We start from the raw sequence: 17,055 nt of genomic DNA, 5'->3' as shown, positions 1-17,055 counted from the left end.
TTCAAGTACAACAATCCACAAGCATGAGGCACAGGGAAACAGCTGGATCTAATACACTTAATCATAGAACTAAGAGACTAACAGGGAAACAGAGTCTAACACTAGGAGGGTATTTTCCGTACGTCACTTAAATCATCCGAGATCGGATGCCTCATCTTGGATGAGTTAATGCCGGTGAAACTCATCAGGGATAAGTCGGTTTTTCAAACGCAGCTGTGTGGTAGATTAGTCTAGCTGGATCCATTCATCCGAGATGATTGAGCTTGCCCACGCTGCTTGAAAAGCCCATACAGTATATATTGAATCTAGAAAACTTGATCGGCAAGTCTCTCATTGGCTTCCACAAAATGTCAAAAAACAGGGAGCAATTTTTCACGCAATCCGAGCAGGACCTTTCATTAGAGGGGTATGGTGAATTCAAAGATTTAATATGTACTAAAGGAAAGACATCAAAAGTGGCCCAAACCAGAAAAGACGCCTGTTAATTTTATGTATATGAAATGTAGGAAATATTTAATATAATCTTTAGTTGGACTTCTACTACATGGAGCTGATGAATCTTTAAGATATGATATTCCATCTCGGCTGAAGCGGTATCTTTAGAAAAGAATATCATCCGGCAACAATAAAGGATCTTGCCGATCGCACAAAACCCTCTCAATTTGAAATTCCCTTTTTATTATCTGTGCACTGTTTGCAATTGATCGCTCATCCATGAATGGCGAGGCCGTGACTGAACAGATTTCCTTGCACACTTGCATTAAGTGTGTGAGCTGATCCTTGTTTACGTAGAACAAACCTGCCTGGAGCAGGTTTGAGGATTCGGATGTGCTGCTATGACACCACATCAAGCAAAAGTTTCAAAAAACCGACAGATCCAGGATCATGCCAAGTCGTCAACAATTACAATTACATCCAGCATGCATTCTCTTCACTCCAAATGAGCCCTGCTGCACTATCCAGTGGTTCCTGCTCCCATGTTGCCAACCCGGAGGAACAACTTGTGTTACCTGGTCACATGTGGAGCTCCATGTGGATCCAGATGGGGTAGCAAATCACTGATACAAAATAACACTCCCCGCATTACACTGGGGAGACTAAACTGGAAGAAACGGGTATTCTGAGAAAGCAAACAAATCTACTCAGCTAAATATGTAAAAGGTATATCTTAAAGTAAAACTGGGAAAGGTGTTCATCTCATCCTTGGGTAGGTGCGTGATGCCACTGTAACTTGCTACTCAAGAGAAATGACATTATCTACTTTACTAAGCTGAATCTAAACCACACCATGTGTGCAGTTTTAAACAGGTCTCTCTCCTCTCCCGATTTTCCCCACTCTCCCTGACCTGCTTTTGCATGATGTTGTTTTTTCTTACCTTCCCCCATAACCAGTGGGACAAAAAGAAAAGGCATCTAAATTACACCACCACCAATTACTAAGAAGTTTTTCCATCACTGAGTCAAACTACTGCTGGCTGCATGATCATATAGCTTTCCCATGCCCTCCTCCTGACTTGGTCATATTCTTCTTTTCTTGAACTTAGATGAGTAGAGGTGAGGCAAATCTAGAAAAAAAATGCTGTGCTAGGCAATGTCCTGAGCCACAATTACATCAAAACAGCAGAAGTAACAATTACTACGGTTATAGTATATGCTCTTGTTTTCCATTGGCCAGTCCTGCAAATGCGGTGTGTCTGTGGTGTTCTGGTAGTGCTGGAGTGGGCCTTGGCATCTCAATAAGGAGAAACTCCCAGGTTATAGGAAGGCCCAGTGAACAGAAAGCTTAACCTATTCCTGCAAAAGTCTGTTTCATCATCAGAGACCCCTCCCCCATACCAGCTCAGCCCAAAGTTATATGTTGACATCTAAATGCATGACTGTGGATAATTTGATCATTTTTGTTTAAGAGGGAGCAGTGTTTATTTCCTTCTTTCTTTACTGGGGGGCCATCTAGCTTGGTATGGCTTGGTCATGTAGAGATGACTCACCTATGATTGCTTCTCCAGCCGCATCAGACTTGATGATCTGAAACTTCTCCCACACTTCATAGGGGGTGTTTGAGTGTCAGGGGCTAAGCATAACTACCATTGCCCCCCTTGACCGTTCCTAATGTTGGAGTTGCAGGACACTGCTTTCCCTTGACATGGTCCTCATCATGGCTTACACGGTGAGCTGATCATAACCAACAGAAGGTCAGCAATAGTCTAGCAAATGACTAGCATTAGTCTAGTATTTGAGCAGTATGTGGAAAGGTCCTGGCTAATGGTTATCCAGGGTGAGTCAGCATTTGGACATCTAGCAGATGTTTTACCAAGGCAGGACAAACTGCTGGCTGACTTTTATTAAGGTCATGGTAGCATTCTACTGCACTTGGCTTAGCATTTGGTCAGAGTTGAGTTAGAAGTCAATATTTCGGTCTGGATTGACCATCTGGCATACTGGGCATTATCCAGACGGCTTCATGTAATGTGGGGGACCTCTTCTCTCCTATCGGTAAAATTTATCATTGAAGTCCAGGACTGATTTTTAATTCCAGTTCAGCCCTGGATTGAGGAGGTAAGATTTGCCTAGTAATTTTCAAAGTTTGGGTTGGCTTAAAGGGAAGAAACAGTGAGCTGAGGTAGACAGAAGTTTCCAGGGTCCTCCCTGCCCTCTTGACAAGGGACATCTGTAGTCATCCTCATCATTCATGCATGCTAATTCACTTTACCCTGGCCCCACACCAACCTCAATAACATGCCAACTGATGAAGAAGCAGCAATGTGCCAGGGGCAAAGATTCCCACTTGACACAAGCTGCCACTGTGCCCCCTGGTGGGATAGAAGGATCGAGATGCTGTTCTGTCACTAGGTGAGGAAGTACCAAGGAATGAAGAATGAAGTACGTGTGACACCTTTTGCCTTGTGCTGAATTAGATTTTTGGCATTTGTGAGAACAGGTCTCCTCTGGGCACACAATGTTTGTGTGATTGTGTGTCTCTCGCTGTCTCTATGTGTAGGGTGCTTGTGTTAGTGGCATTGTGGTTCAACGATATGGGTATCTGTATATGTAGTTTTTAGATCTGTGTGAGAAGGTTTATTTGTGTGTGGATCTTATTACGCAGGCTGACAAACACACCTCTATCCTAATGATGTACATTGTCATTGCTGCCGTCATGTCTGAAGAGACATACTGTATTTGGGGCTCTTGGTTGATAGTGGTGGCTGGTAACTTGTAAACTCAGTCGAGGGATGTTTGTTCATTAAAAACCAAGCAGTTAAGCAGGAGGCAAGTCTGGGTCAGCCCTCTAACAGGGATGGACACTTTCTCTAGGATTCCTTCACCCTTTGGTTGGGTGGCCTGTGAAGGTGTCCTGCTCACTGCAGCTTTATGTAGCTTTTAGTGCATCAATGGTTTGTGATGCAGCTGAAGACCCACCGCCTACCACCATCATGCCTCTGTGATGAGTGAGCCCAAAACAACACTGTTAGTCAGTGTTTGGGAATGTAGCACTGGCACAGACACACTGGGGTGCCCGCCAAGGTGGCCGTGGGCTGTGAGTCGTAGCTTTGGGTTTTATCTACCAGTGCCTCGTAACATGATAGAAGGGGGGGGGGGGGGGGGGGGGGGGGTAAAGAAATTCTTTGGAGAATATGACCACTTTTTAGACATGTTAAATGCTCAGGAGGGGCATTATCACTCTTTTCATATCTTGATTGTTGATTTCCATGCTGCTCAGGAATCAGATCCTTCCACACTGCTGCATCAGACAAAGGGTGAGGGTACTTCAGTGAGACAGTATGACCTCTTGGTGAAGGCTATGTTGGATCTATGATCCTGTGCAGGAGGTGACAGTGACACATTAACACTGGAGGGAATTCCATGAGGACTTGAAAGCGGGGTGACTTAATGGCTAGGGAAGCGCACTTACAGTATAATTTAAATCACCACATGGGTAAATACAGTGCGAGGTATTGCTGGGGAAGGGGGGGGGGATAAGACCTATAATGGGGTTCAGTAAATAGGGTAATATGGGGAGTATTCATATTACCATGGAGTTGAGTATTGGAGTTAGTAGGGGTCAGTGCATCATAATGAGTATGAGGTACAGAAGCCCTGAAGGGCAAGACACATCAGTAAATATAGAAACACTCCAGCAAATGAGAAAACACTCCGGCAAATATTAAACCACTACAAAATTAGTGGCACTGAAGATGGAAAGGGTATGTACCTACTTATCATCACATGCTTGTTTCTGATTGGATGAGAGCCTGTCAATCAGCATCCCAGTTAATTATGGGGGTAGACACCTGTAAGTACCTGTCGAAGTGAGAAATGTTTTGTTCTTCCAGTGGCCAACTGTGTGAAAACGAACTTTTACTGTGCCTGTGGCAAGGCACTTAATATTTTAAAAGGGGATTTGTCCACAGGGTATGAGAGACCGGAGGACGGGCCTGCTACTGGTAAGTGCACTTAAACTGGATGGCTGGCTATATAGGGGTACCAAAGACACTGATGTATCTAACAAACATAGCTAAGAGTACATGAAAGCGACAGGCATAGCGATAGTCACATGATCTGATTTAGGTTAAAGTTAGCATATTATTTGGATTGCTGTATTAAGTAAAAAATTCTTAACCTAGTTAAGGTAAAATAATTTACAGTCCTGGACCCCTTTCTCTGTACTTGAGGGTAAATACAGTGCAGTGCAGGACAAATTTTCATCTTTGAATGCGGGAGTAAACGGGAAGTGACTGATATGTCTGCGAGAGTGGGACAATCGAAAGGACAACATCCAACGAATGGATAAGCATTGCTCAAATATGGTTAGAGTTCAGCCAAATGAAAAGCACACACCCACTAGTGATGGCCAAAATGATGTTTCATGAACTATTTAATATCTTTTTTTACCCCCATTAGATGGTACTCTTGGTTTGCTTTGGGGGATGCTTTGTCGGGAGGAAATCCTCAATGGTACTTTACTTTTGGAAATGTTAGATACAAAAGAAGGAGACAAAGAGGCTCAAGTAGACAGAATAGCGAGAATAGGCTGTCTTAAATCTGTTAGTTTGTTCCATTTGAGTGAGAATATTCTGGAACTTGAAAAGTAATACTGACAAACCGAATAATGACTGCTTCATTCATTGGTGAGAAAGCAGAACAGTATTTGAGTTAGTATGGGATCGATGCAGATGTTACTGTGGATTGGTACATGATGAATGAAGGTCAGTATTAGTACTGGGTGGGTTATGTGAAGGACTGGGGAGGGTGGGTTGCAGTACAAAAAAAGGCAGTAGACATTGAACTGTAGCATAATGATCATTCAAAATTTATTGAAGGAACAAAAAAAACCAATCACTCTCACTCCTGCGTTCACTGTGATGTAAACTCTGATATGTGTACGTGATTGTCAAAGGCATTTGCTGTACACATCCCATAAGCAAACCGTCACATCACAGTAGAGCCACAACTGGCAGCCACCTCCGAAAATAATGGATCATCTTCATAACATGCAAAGAGTAAATATTTCACATTTCATCGGGCTTTGGAAAACACCTTTATGGAAATGTTACAATCACAAGACCTGGATTTTCATAACAGTGTGTGTTTTATTTAATACATATAGATATTATAGTAGGGTATAATAGTTACGCAGACACTGGTGGAGCCGAGTCTTAAAGAGCGTTAAACATGCGTGCATTTCATAAAAACCTCCTGTAAAGCACATCAGATGCTTGTAGACTTGCTTTATTAATACCGTTTTATGAGTGCTTGCTATAGTAAAGTTAACTTTAACAGGTTCGGTGCTTGAAGACCACATATCAAGTAAAAATAACTTTAGTTTAAAGCATGTCACATCTGGACCAGTCAATCACAGCACTAAGCTAGAGGTGGACAGATTGTAAAGCCTTGGTTATTCGGTTGTAAAAGTCAAACATATTACTTTGTTTCATGATGCGTGGTGACACGCCATAGGCCTTGCTTCGGCATTCTGGAAATGACATTTTTAAAACCATGTGACAGGTCAGCTGAGGTCCTGCGATCATCGCTGATTTTCTGTCCTTAAAGAAGCGATCGGCCCTGACTGACTCTAAGCGTATCGCAGTCTAGGACGGGATATCCATTGTGTGGTTTCGCATCAGCTGGGAAAAAGCAGAAGGGATGCAGTCGGGGAGGACGACAGCTGGAGCTGTCCAATAGACACTCCCGGTTGTTAAACCACACACTGACACGGGAAAGCTAGAGTGCAAGCGTCCCGAAAAGACGCCAGGAGCAAGACAGGGTGTAAAATAGACCACCTGATGGCAGAGGGTGACACAGGTGGCCTGAATGATGCAGGGTCCTCTGCAGGCATAGCATCCTGCACAGGCCTTGCTAAAAACACGCTACACGCTCATGCCATACACAGACTCGTATTGACCACACGTGACATGGATATATGCAACACGTCAAAGACATGGGGGGGGGGCGGGGGACATCACGGCTTGAGGGTCTTGGGGCAAAAAAAGACAGACCCAATAAACGTGGGAAATCAGTCACTGAAGCAGGATGAAAGACAACACCAATACAACAGTGTCCTGGTCAGGAATGTAGGATATCAAGCGTGTGGCAGCTCCTGCTGCCTGTAGGGGGAGCTCTGGCAGACATTCACCCTTGTGTGGTCAGATTGCAGTCAAATCCTGCTCTGCGGAGACAGCACAACTTTGAGTGCCCCCCCACAAGATGGAGGCACTTCATTACATATATCCTTATTGGTTGTTTTACATTAGCCCTTAGCATGAAACAATTGAAACCACTCTGCCTAGAATGATTGGCCGGTCGGTGCTTACCGGCTACTAATACTCTGTTCTACTTATCTTTGGCTACCAGTTATGGTTTGTGAGATTTGGGTACCTGGCCTGGTGTCAAAATAATCTAATTGAGACTTTTATTGAAGCATCTGAATGCACCATTAAGGTGGCCATGCTGCTCTCCTGACGAGCGTGACACCCACGGTCTCCCAGTGGCTCTTGTGAAGTCACAAAGGAGCCAACTTCAGGTGCTCACAGACCGACATTACAGCTGGCCTCAGGAAGCGGAACACGTAGCATAGATATGTTTGATAAAAATTTGGTTAAAAAAAAAAGAACTGCCTAATCTTTTGGATCTAAAAAGAAAAATCCCTTCAGCTATCTCATTGGTAAGACATCATCCAGAGTGTGATTTATCTTATGCAAGAACGTTTCTGAGATGGTGTGAGTTGCAATGGGGGTAAGATGTACACTCACGATCATGGACAGAGAAAAGCGGCACCTGACAGGCACACGTGTGTATGCGACAGGGAGGGCCACGTTCCGAAGTTCTGTTACACTGCCGTTCCAGTCACTCTAGACCAGAGCGCCCCCTGGGGGCCACTGCTGAGTCCCTCAGCAATCTCCATGGCATACTGCCTCCAGCAAGCCACCGAAAGGGGCCCTGAACACACCATCTGTCCGGATGGTGTTCGGACCATCACCATGTGTCCTCCAGAATTTCCAAGTACAGCCACATACCAATTTCACTAGAAACAAAAGCATCTTCGAATTCCAGTTGGACCCCAAATCCACCCCACCCCGACCCCAGTATGTTAGCAGTGACTGCAGAGAGATCTGTTATAAAATTTGTGTTAAATCCAAACCGTTTATTTTAACTAGTGTTTGGACTTGAACCTGTGCTAATCCTGCTATGGGAACTATTAATTTTAATGTCTGAGCAGGAATACTCACTGCCAGTCATATTTGTCATCACATTTCCCTTAACAAAGAAAAAACTGTAGCTAAACAATGCCTGAGAATCAAAGTAAAGCTACAGCCAGATGAGTTCTCTTAACGACACATGGAATGGTACAAGCAACGCAGAAAAATACAACAAAATTATGAAAATTAATAGGATTTCTGCACATTCACTGCCATGTAACAGAGCTACACTGCATGAAGAGGGCAGGCTAAAGATTCAGGCTCGGTGAGTCGAAGCCCTGAATCAGGGGGGACACGGATATAAAAGCAGCAGATACAAACACAGAACGGACAGAAGCGATACCCGACGGTACAGATGCGGCAAATGGGAACGTGGCTTAATAAAAGGGAGGAGGGTGTTTTGGGAGCACGTGGGGGGAGGGGACACTAACCCTGACAACAGGGTCATTGGTGAGTCACAAGAAGGAAGATGGTAAGATGGCCTGGAGCAGACCGGGTTTCTACAAAGGCCACCTGGTCACAGGGATGAAGTTCCATCTCCGAGCTGCTGTCCGCCACTTCTAATGACTTCTAGGACGCAAAGCCACCTCCCTCTCCCAGGCGTGACCTAACCAACCCCACCCCCACCCCAACAGTTCCCAACCCAAGCCCTGCCGCAGGCTGTGCAAGGAATTCTGGGCCTTCTGTAATGGGAAGAGCTCATAGGGCCGCGTTGTGGTAGAGGTGCAAAAAAACGTGCGTTATTACACGCTGGAGTCCACCCCTTTCCCCTAAAATAACACACTGGGAAATGGAGGATTAGCAATCTCCACAAGGTATGGCATTTATCATTCCAAAAACGAATAAACAAAACAAAAAAAACAACGAGATACTATAACCAGCAGTGCTTATGGCACCTATAGAATACATCATATTGTAATTTTATTCACTTCATATATTCTTCACCACGTTACGAAAAATGTAAAGAAACACAATGCACTCTGACAGTTTAAGAGTTGGAAACATACTGAAATCTTCCCGCTTTCACGCAGCAGACCGTTTCCCAGACGCCCTGTATGTCCCGGGTCCACACAGACCTCTGATGTACGGCCCGCGAGCGTTTGCAGTTGTGGAATTCCCTGAGAACTCTAAACTGGGTGTGTCAGCGATATTTCACACTCTGACATCACGCCCCCAGAGCCAATAATAACAGCTCTGCCTTTCGTAGCCTCACCTACTGGTAATGCTAATGATGAAATCTGATCATGGTCATTTCAAATGGGTTTTTTTGTTTGTTTTTCTGTACACACTTCCACAATTCAGAAGCTGATTCCTGAAACATACCGGCACACAGCAATAAACGTTTTATACACTGAATACATACCTCATATAGAATGACTTTAGAAAAAGTATTATAAAGTAAGAAAATAAAGAAACATATTAAATGTTTCCATTAACAAAGAAATTGTACAATGCTATGACCCCATTGTGGGATTTTTAAAACTGTTTACAATCTCTACCGCCGACAGGCAGACGGAGCTCAATGACGGGCCAGTGCAGCGTCGGACCCTGCTGAGAAATCGACGGAGCGATGGCAGGAACTGAGGAAGGGAGAAGTCCTCCAAATGAAAAAACAGACAAAGGGAAAGAAAACACGGTTCAGGAAATAAAAGCCCTGTTGATCATCCAGTCCAGAACAAGAAAAACAAAAGAAAAGAAAGTAAATCGAGGGAAACTGTGGTTACATGAGTATGAGGTCAAAACATGTCTAAAAAATTATTCTGCTCAACACCATGATCTCCAGGTTGGACATCCACTCAGGTGAGAACTACCTGACCTTCTGGGGCCCAAGCAGCTTCTACAGAAACATGAGGACTTATATTTGCATGAAGATCCTTATTCAATCCTATGCAATGTGGAAAGACCCGAAGGAAGGACCTGTGAGCACTAAACACGGCTGATTTACAAGTTGAGCTGCATTCTGTGGGAGTCACCTGATGGCGCTGGTGTTGACCTTGGGGCTGACCTTTGGGCTGAGAGCAAGGTGAGGGGCCCGGCCCAATCCGTGCAGATGCAGTGTGCGGGGGGGTGCGATGCTGTGGCTCCGTGTCGGAGGTGAGACGGTAGAAAATATGGCATTTTAAAGGTCCTCTGCTCATCCAAGTCTTCCCAGGCCAGGAAGAGGAGCAGGGCGAGGGGCGAGCTGGGGGGCCTACCGGAGCAGGCAGACATCCAGGGCAGGGGAGCACAGAGGCTGACGGGGCGTAATGGGCGCCCCTGCCTCACAGTGCTGTGGCCTCCCAGCTCGTTCCTCGCGGGACCTGGCGTCACTTGGTCCCTGTGTTGACGACAGTGACAGTGGAGGGACGGGATCGGCTCTGATCTGCTCCGCCTGGTGTGAGGCCCACCGAGGGGGAGGAGGTTGCCGAAGCCAGGCTGCAGGGTGTGGGAGTGGCTGGCGTACCTGCACACAAACCAGCAACACTCTTAAGTGACAAGTGACACCGGGGGAGCGACAGGGAGGCACGACGCTGGGGGTGCGAAAGGGACACACGACGCTGAGGTGGAGGTGACAGAGAATCGCGATGCTGGGGGGAGGCGAGGGAGATGCAACACTGTGGTGGGGGGCCACATGGAGATGCGATACTGGGGAGGGCAACTAGGAGGCCTGATACTCGGGGGGACAGCAGGGAGAAAGGATGCTGGGGAGGCAAGAAGGGGACACTACACTGGAGGGGTGACAAGGAGTGATGATACTGAGGGAGTGACTGGGGATGCAATGCTGGGGGGGCGACAGGGTAACTCGATGCTGGGGGGAACAGAGAGACATGATGCTGGGTGGAGAGGGAGATGCGATGCTGGGGGGGCGACAGGGGATGCGATGCTGGGGGGGGTGACAGGGTGACAACGCTGACAGGGCGACAGGGGATGCGATGCTGGGGGGGGGCGATAGGGGATGCGATGCTGGGGGGGCGACAGGGGATGTGATGCTGGGGGGGCGACAAGGGATGCGATGCTGGGGGGGTGACAGGGTGACAACGCTGACAGGGCGACAGGGGATGCGATGCTGGGGGGGGCGATAGGGGATGCGATGCTGGGGTGGGCGACAGGGGATGCGATGCTGGGGGGGCGACAGGGGATGTGATGCTGGGGGGGCGACAAGGGATGCGATGCTGGGGGGGGTGACAGGGTAACAACGCTGACAGGGCGACAGGGGATGCGATGCTGGGGGGGGCGATAGGGGATGCGATGCTGGGGGGGGCGATAGGGGATGCGATGCTGGGGTGGGCGACAGGGGATGCGATGCTGGGGGGGCGACAGGGGATGTGATGCTGGGGGGGCGACAAGGGATGCGATGCTGGGGGGGTGACAGGGTGACAACGCTGACAGGGCGACAGGGGATGCGATGCTGGGGGGGGCGACAGGGGATGCGATGCTGGGGGGGCGACAGGGGATGCGATGCTGGGGGGGCGACAGGGGATGTGATGCTGGGGGGGCGACAGGGTAACACAACGCTGACAGGGCGACAGGGGATGCGATGCTGGGGGGGGCGACAGGGGATGCGATGCTGGGGGGGCGACAGGGTAACACAACGCTGACAGGGCGACAGGGGATGCGATGCTGGGGGGGGCGACAGGGGATGCGATGCTGGGGGGGCGACAGGGTAACACAACGCTGACAGGGCGACAGGGGATGCGATGCTGGGGGGGGCGACAGGGGATGCGATGCTGGGGGGGCGACAGGGTAACACAACGCTGACAGGGCGACAGGGGATGCGATGCTGGGGGGGCGACAGGGGATGCGATGCTGGGGGGGGCGACAGGGGATGCGATGCTGGGGGGGGCGACAGGGGATGCGATGCTGGGGGGGAGACAGGGGATGTGATGCTGGGGGGGCGACAGGGTAACACAACGCTGACAGGGCGACAGGGGATGCGATGCTGGGGGGGGGGCCACAGGGTGACAACGCTGGGGGGGGCGACAGGGGATGCGATGCTGGGGGGGCGACAGGGGATGCGATGCTGGGGGGGCGACAGGGGATGTGATGCTGGGGGGGCGACAGGGGATGTGATGCTGGGGGGGCGACAGGGTAACACAACGCTGACAGGGCGACAGGGGATGCGATGCTGGGGGGGCGACAGGGGATGCGATGCTGGGGGGGCGACAGGGTGACAACGCTGGGGGGGGGCGACAGGGGATGCGATGCTGGGGGGGCGACAGGGGATGCGATGCTGGGGGGGCGACAGGGTAACACAACGCTGACAGGGCGACAGGGGATGCGATGCTGGGGGGGGCAACAGGGGATGCGATGCTGGGGGGCAACAGGGTAACACAACGCTGACAGGGCGACAGGGGATGCGATGCTGGAGGGGGGCGACAGGGTGACAACGCTGGGGGGGGCGACAGGGGATGCGATGCTGGGGGGGCGACAGGGGATGCGATGCTGGGGGGGGCGACAGGGGATGCGATGCTGGGGGGGGCGACAGGGTAACACAACGCTGACAGGGTGACAGGGGATGCGATGCTGGGGGGGCGACAGGGGATGCGATGCTGGGGGGGGCGACAGGGTAACACAACGCTGACAGGGTGACAGGGGATGCGATGCTGGGGGGGGCGACAGTAACACTGGGGGAGGTGACAGTAACACTGGGGGGGGGGCAACAGGGAAATGCAACATTGGGGGGGGTGAAATTCATTGCTTATAACAAAACACGATGCTGGGGGGGCTAATAGGAAGACTCGACACTGGGGGGCAAAGAGAAATACACAACACTAGGGGACGACTGGGAAATGTGATGCTGCCCCACTGTTCTATATTCATTGTTGATAGCCAGCTTCCAAACTGCGACTGCAACACGTTTCTGTGGGTACAGAAACGAAAACTTGTGCTTGTTCTCCTGTGTTTGAGATGTTGACGTATGCAGTGAAATGACAGCACCAGAACGGCACTAGTGGAAAAGAGGTAAGTGAGGTTAAATGGGACGTGATGAGAAAAACTGAAGCACAACACCTGAACACATGATTTTGGGCAGCCGGCCTTTCATGGTCACCTGACCGTGGCCCCCAGAGGGTTAGCATGACAAGATTATGTCACAAATGGGATTGAACAGGGTGGCCAGTGACTGGCATGACTATTACACTTTGACATACACCTCACAAGGCAGGCTGGATACCACAGGTGGTGATTTCAGGTCCAGATAGTACAAATCCAGACCAAGATTTTGTTTCAACCAACCAGCTGAATACTCTGTGACTATGACTATTTACACTCAACTGATTGGCTGAAACAAAATCTTGGTCTAGAATTGTACTCTCTGGGCCAGATATCTCCACCTCTCCTGGATACTCAGCCCCCCTTAAAGGAGGACAGCAGGATTAGGAGGAGGAAGAGGAGGAGGTCTTTCACCTTCAAAGGCACAAGCATAGTCACATCCTGCCAGGCATCAGACTGGAATTTTCCATTAAATAATGTGCTTTTCATCCCAGTGATGCATTAATTACTGACAGTAGGATGGTGCCAGAGATGGGGGTTTGCATTATGCTATTAGATCATTGTTGTACAATCTTAGCTATCTTGCTGTGAGCCATGAGGACTGAAGGGAGCCAGGGCTGAGACCTGCCCCACGCACGTTTGCTGGGAATGGTGACCACTCAGAACCGGCACAAAGGACTCAGTAAAGCTAAAACAGAGCAGACCTGTTAGCGCGAAGGAAAAGTGGTAGGATCTTAGGGTGAGCCACCTGGTTTGTGTTGTGTGTAGGACTGGTTTGTGTTAACATAAAGGTTCATTTGTGTTGTGTGAAGGATTGGTTTGCGATAAGATTAAGGCTAATTTGTGCTATCTGAAGGACTGTTTGTGATATCATAAAGCCTAATTTGTATTGTGAGAAGGATAGATACATGTTAGCATGAATTGCTAATTTGTATTGTGAGAAAGACTAGTTGGTATTAATGTGAATGATAATTTGTGTTGTGTAAAGGACTGGTTTGTGTTTGCCTGAAGGCTAATTTGCATTGTGTGAAGGACTGGTTCATGTTCGAGTTAAGGCTAATTTGCATTGTGTGAAGGACTGGTTCATGTTCGAGTTAAGGATAATTTGTATTGTGTGAATGAATGGTTTATTATAGCATACAGGCTGGTTTGCTCTGCATGTGCCAGTCTGTAGGTTAGTATGCTTAGCATGTTTGACACACTCACATTCCTTGCGGGGTGGGGTGCTGGAGTCTGTGGACTGGCTCTTGACGTGGGCAGCACTGGAGGCCTGGCTGCGGGCCACTCCATGGCTGCCCTGGTGTGAGCTGTCGATACTGCTGCTCAGCTGCAGCCGCCTCATGTGACGAACCACTGCCGTGGCGTTGAAGGCTTGCTGGGGATATGGGATGGGGGGACTCGTGTCATTCTGGGTTTAAAACTCTATACAGGTTAACCAGTGCTGTAACAACATGAGTTTATATAACAAATAAATCAGCCAATATCGGTGGGTAACTGAGAAATTGGTGTCTCGTGGCCTCAATTTTAATTATTTAGCAGTATTATAGTCTCAATGTCTCAGTGAAAGTCTCTGATTCTGTCAATGTTTCAGTGTATCTGTTAATCTCAGTGTGGTGCTTCTGCCTGAGTCCGTGTTGCTATCAAAGTCTCTGCATATCTCTCAAGTCTCACGGCTTCTGTCAGAATCAGCACCTCAGTCAGTCAGTGGCTGACAGTTTCTGTGTCTATGTTAGAGTTGCCTGATATATTGGCACATATTAACAATTAACATTTGAGTTTCGACTGATATTTGTGAAAAATCCAAGATATGGGCATTAGCCGGATGTGTCATCTTAGCTGATATTACTGGCTGATATTTAAGCTTTATCAGTATTCAAAGTTAGCTGCATCACAGCTAGAGACATAAACACTACCTACTAAAATTACGCACATGTTTGCGTTGGATGATGGGCCATTTGCCCTAGCAGAAGCTGGGGGATTGGCTGGGGGATTTCCTCGCCTCATTCGTCGCTTATAAGATGTCTCAAAGTACCAGCCCGCTACATGTTTCTAATTAATTGTTAAATCTGGCCCCCAGGTCAGTCTTTCATTTTCCAAAGAAAGAAAACAAGGTAAAATCATTCTGTTATTGTCCCCCCAAGTGACGAGCGGAAGTTATCAGATCAATCAAAATTTCCATATTGATGCGTCACTAGCCTCTGTCAATCTCAGTGTTCTTATGGGAGTTTCAGTGCCTCTGTTAGTCTCAATACTTCAGTCAGAGTTAAAACGCCTGTCAAGTCTTGGTGCCACCTACTCACCCGCCATTTACTCTTAGCAAAATTTTTCCTCATCTGCCGGCTGACAGATTCATGGATGTTTTTGCAGAGGGCGGTGTCCCCGGAAATCCTGAAAAAGCAATTTGTCCACCAGACATCAAGGTTTTAGCAACATAATCACAAAAACATTTAAGATTTATTTTCAACAGTAAACTCCATAATCATGTTTGCAAAGTAGTACACATATAAGAACTATAATGAGCTTTTCTGTACGAGTACTGCTTCATTAACCATACAGCTGTTCTAATTTAGCTCCCACAAAAGGCCAATAGATTTCAGTCACATCATAAACAAGAATAAAGACACATGACTTCATTAAGTGTTTTTTTTACTTTGTCCAGAGCATGGTAAATAAAATGTTCTAGAATTGTCTGTAGCCATATTGGATCAATGGAATTTCCACTAATTACATAACGTGGATTAATCTTGTCATACAGAGAATTTATTTGTGTGGCTCATTTTATATAAAGTCACAAGTGAAATATTTGGATTTTGCAGTGCATGTTTTACCTGTGCACTCATTTGTAATAAAGCATTCTGTGATATTTGTACATGTTGGCTATAATTAGGTGCTTTTCTGCTAAACAATAACACTCTCCTTGCTATGGCACAAAGTGGGGTTGAGTGAGGTCATACTGAGGTAAGTGTATGAATACATCTCCATGAAAGACCAGCACCATGGTAACACATATACCCCCCCCCCCCACATGCTGAATATTGATTTTGTGTTGCTAGCAGCTCTCTGTTGATTATGCTGTGTTAGCTCTGCACTAGTAAATGGATTCTATTCACTATACACCTGTACTCTGTTAACTGAGCTCTTTTACATCTACTCTGTTAGCCATATTCTGTTACTTCTGCTTTGCTGGGGCTGTGTCCTATCTCCAGGGCTTTGCTATTTGTCGTGAGTTAGCTATTTTCTATGGCTGCTATGTGCCAACCTTCAGTTAACCTTAGCAGGGTAGTGTCAGCTTATTTGTGACGGATGAGTAAGTAGGTGGCCTTGTTGTTTAGAGACAGGCCTTCAGTGATCTGATTCTGTCCCTGACAGTTTCATAGTCTATGCTATTGTGCAACTTTTCCCTGGATGTAAACAAATTGCTATGTTACTCCCAGACTGCTCCTCTAGCTCTCCTATGTCTCCTGGCTCCACTGTGCTCCCCTTGCACAGATTCATTAGCCATTACCAGCCCCTACTCTAGTGGGGGAATCTACTAATTGGTGATTAGCCCCGCAAGATTCAGGATGTGCCGTTAAGGCTGGATGCCACTAATCAGGAAGCATTCACTCCAAGGTTTTTTCAGCCGGGTGAGAGGTGGAGTGGGAGGCTTATACTAGAGGGCATTGAATAGCACAATGCCCTGAAGAAGCACCTGTGCTGCTTTCAGTAATAAATGTATAGGCCTACAACGGCCTAGCATGCTACCTCATCCCCAATGTTCATGCGTTCTTGATACACTAACCACACTAACATTTCCCCAGTATGCTAAAAGTACTTTGTTAGCATGCTAGTGATGTTAGCTTGCTCAGCACCTCGCTACATGCATTAGTGCCACATGCTGGATGCCGTCTCACCAGGGGTGCCGCAGGGCCTGCTCACAGGTGAACCTCTTTTCGGGGTCCTTCTCCATCAGACTGCTAATGAAGTCCTTCGCTGTCGACACACACACAAGCCTGCTCGTTACCATCTTTAACCTTCCCTCAAACATAAAATGCTGTTTCACTGTACATGTTACCCTGGTACTTTAATACTCATAGGCATACCTTCCACTCAAAGAGCAAACACCTTTCATTGTCTGTATACTGACGGCTTGCTGAACACAAACACATGGGGAGAGCTCTGCTGAGCCTTTGAGGAGTGTTTGCCCACACACAGGAATGCCAGCTTGATTAGTCAGCTGTCTTTCAGTAAACTCCGGAACATTTTCTGTGGCTCGTTTATTGGAACTGGCCTGTAGGTTGCTGGCACCATTTTGGTCTCCAGAGAGAGGAGTTCAACTGCCATGGTGACCCCTCCGCTCTCATCTACCGAACCCGCGAGCAGGTGTGAGCACCATACTAGCTACATACAG

The 17,055-nt window shown here is 47.7% G+C and overlaps 1 protein-coding gene across 2 annotated transcripts in view; it reads right to left on the bottom strand.

Annotated features, from left to right (window-relative positions):
- Positions 1-5,285: 5,285 nt before the first annotated feature.
- The window catches only part of camk1da (calcium/calmodulin-dependent protein kinase 1Da), an 84,594-nt gene continuing 72,824 nt past the window's right edge, over positions 5,286-17,055 (bottom strand). For both annotated transcript variants that reach the window (XM_049006564.1, XM_049006563.1), the window contains 4 exons: positions 16,559-16,637; positions 14,966-15,053; positions 13,872-14,040; positions 5,286-10,137 (listed from right to left, as the gene is read on the bottom strand). In XM_049006564.1, coding sequence (XP_048862521.1) covers positions 10,001-10,137; positions 13,872-14,040; positions 14,966-15,053; positions 16,559-16,637 — 473 coding nt within the window. In that variant the 3' untranslated portion in view covers positions 5,286-10,000. The remainder of the gene's footprint in view (positions 10,138-13,871; positions 14,041-14,965; positions 15,054-16,558; positions 16,638-17,055) is intronic.

The sequence above is a fragment of the Brienomyrus brachyistius genome, chromosome 3 (genome assembly GCF_023856365.1).
Source record: "Brienomyrus brachyistius isolate T26 chromosome 3, BBRACH_0.4, whole genome shotgun sequence".
NCBI classification, from domain to species: domain Eukaryota; kingdom Metazoa; phylum Chordata; class Actinopteri; order Osteoglossiformes; family Mormyridae; genus Brienomyrus; species Brienomyrus brachyistius.
Note: the sequence above shows the minus strand (reverse complement) of the source record. Positions and strands in the feature narration are given on the sequence as shown.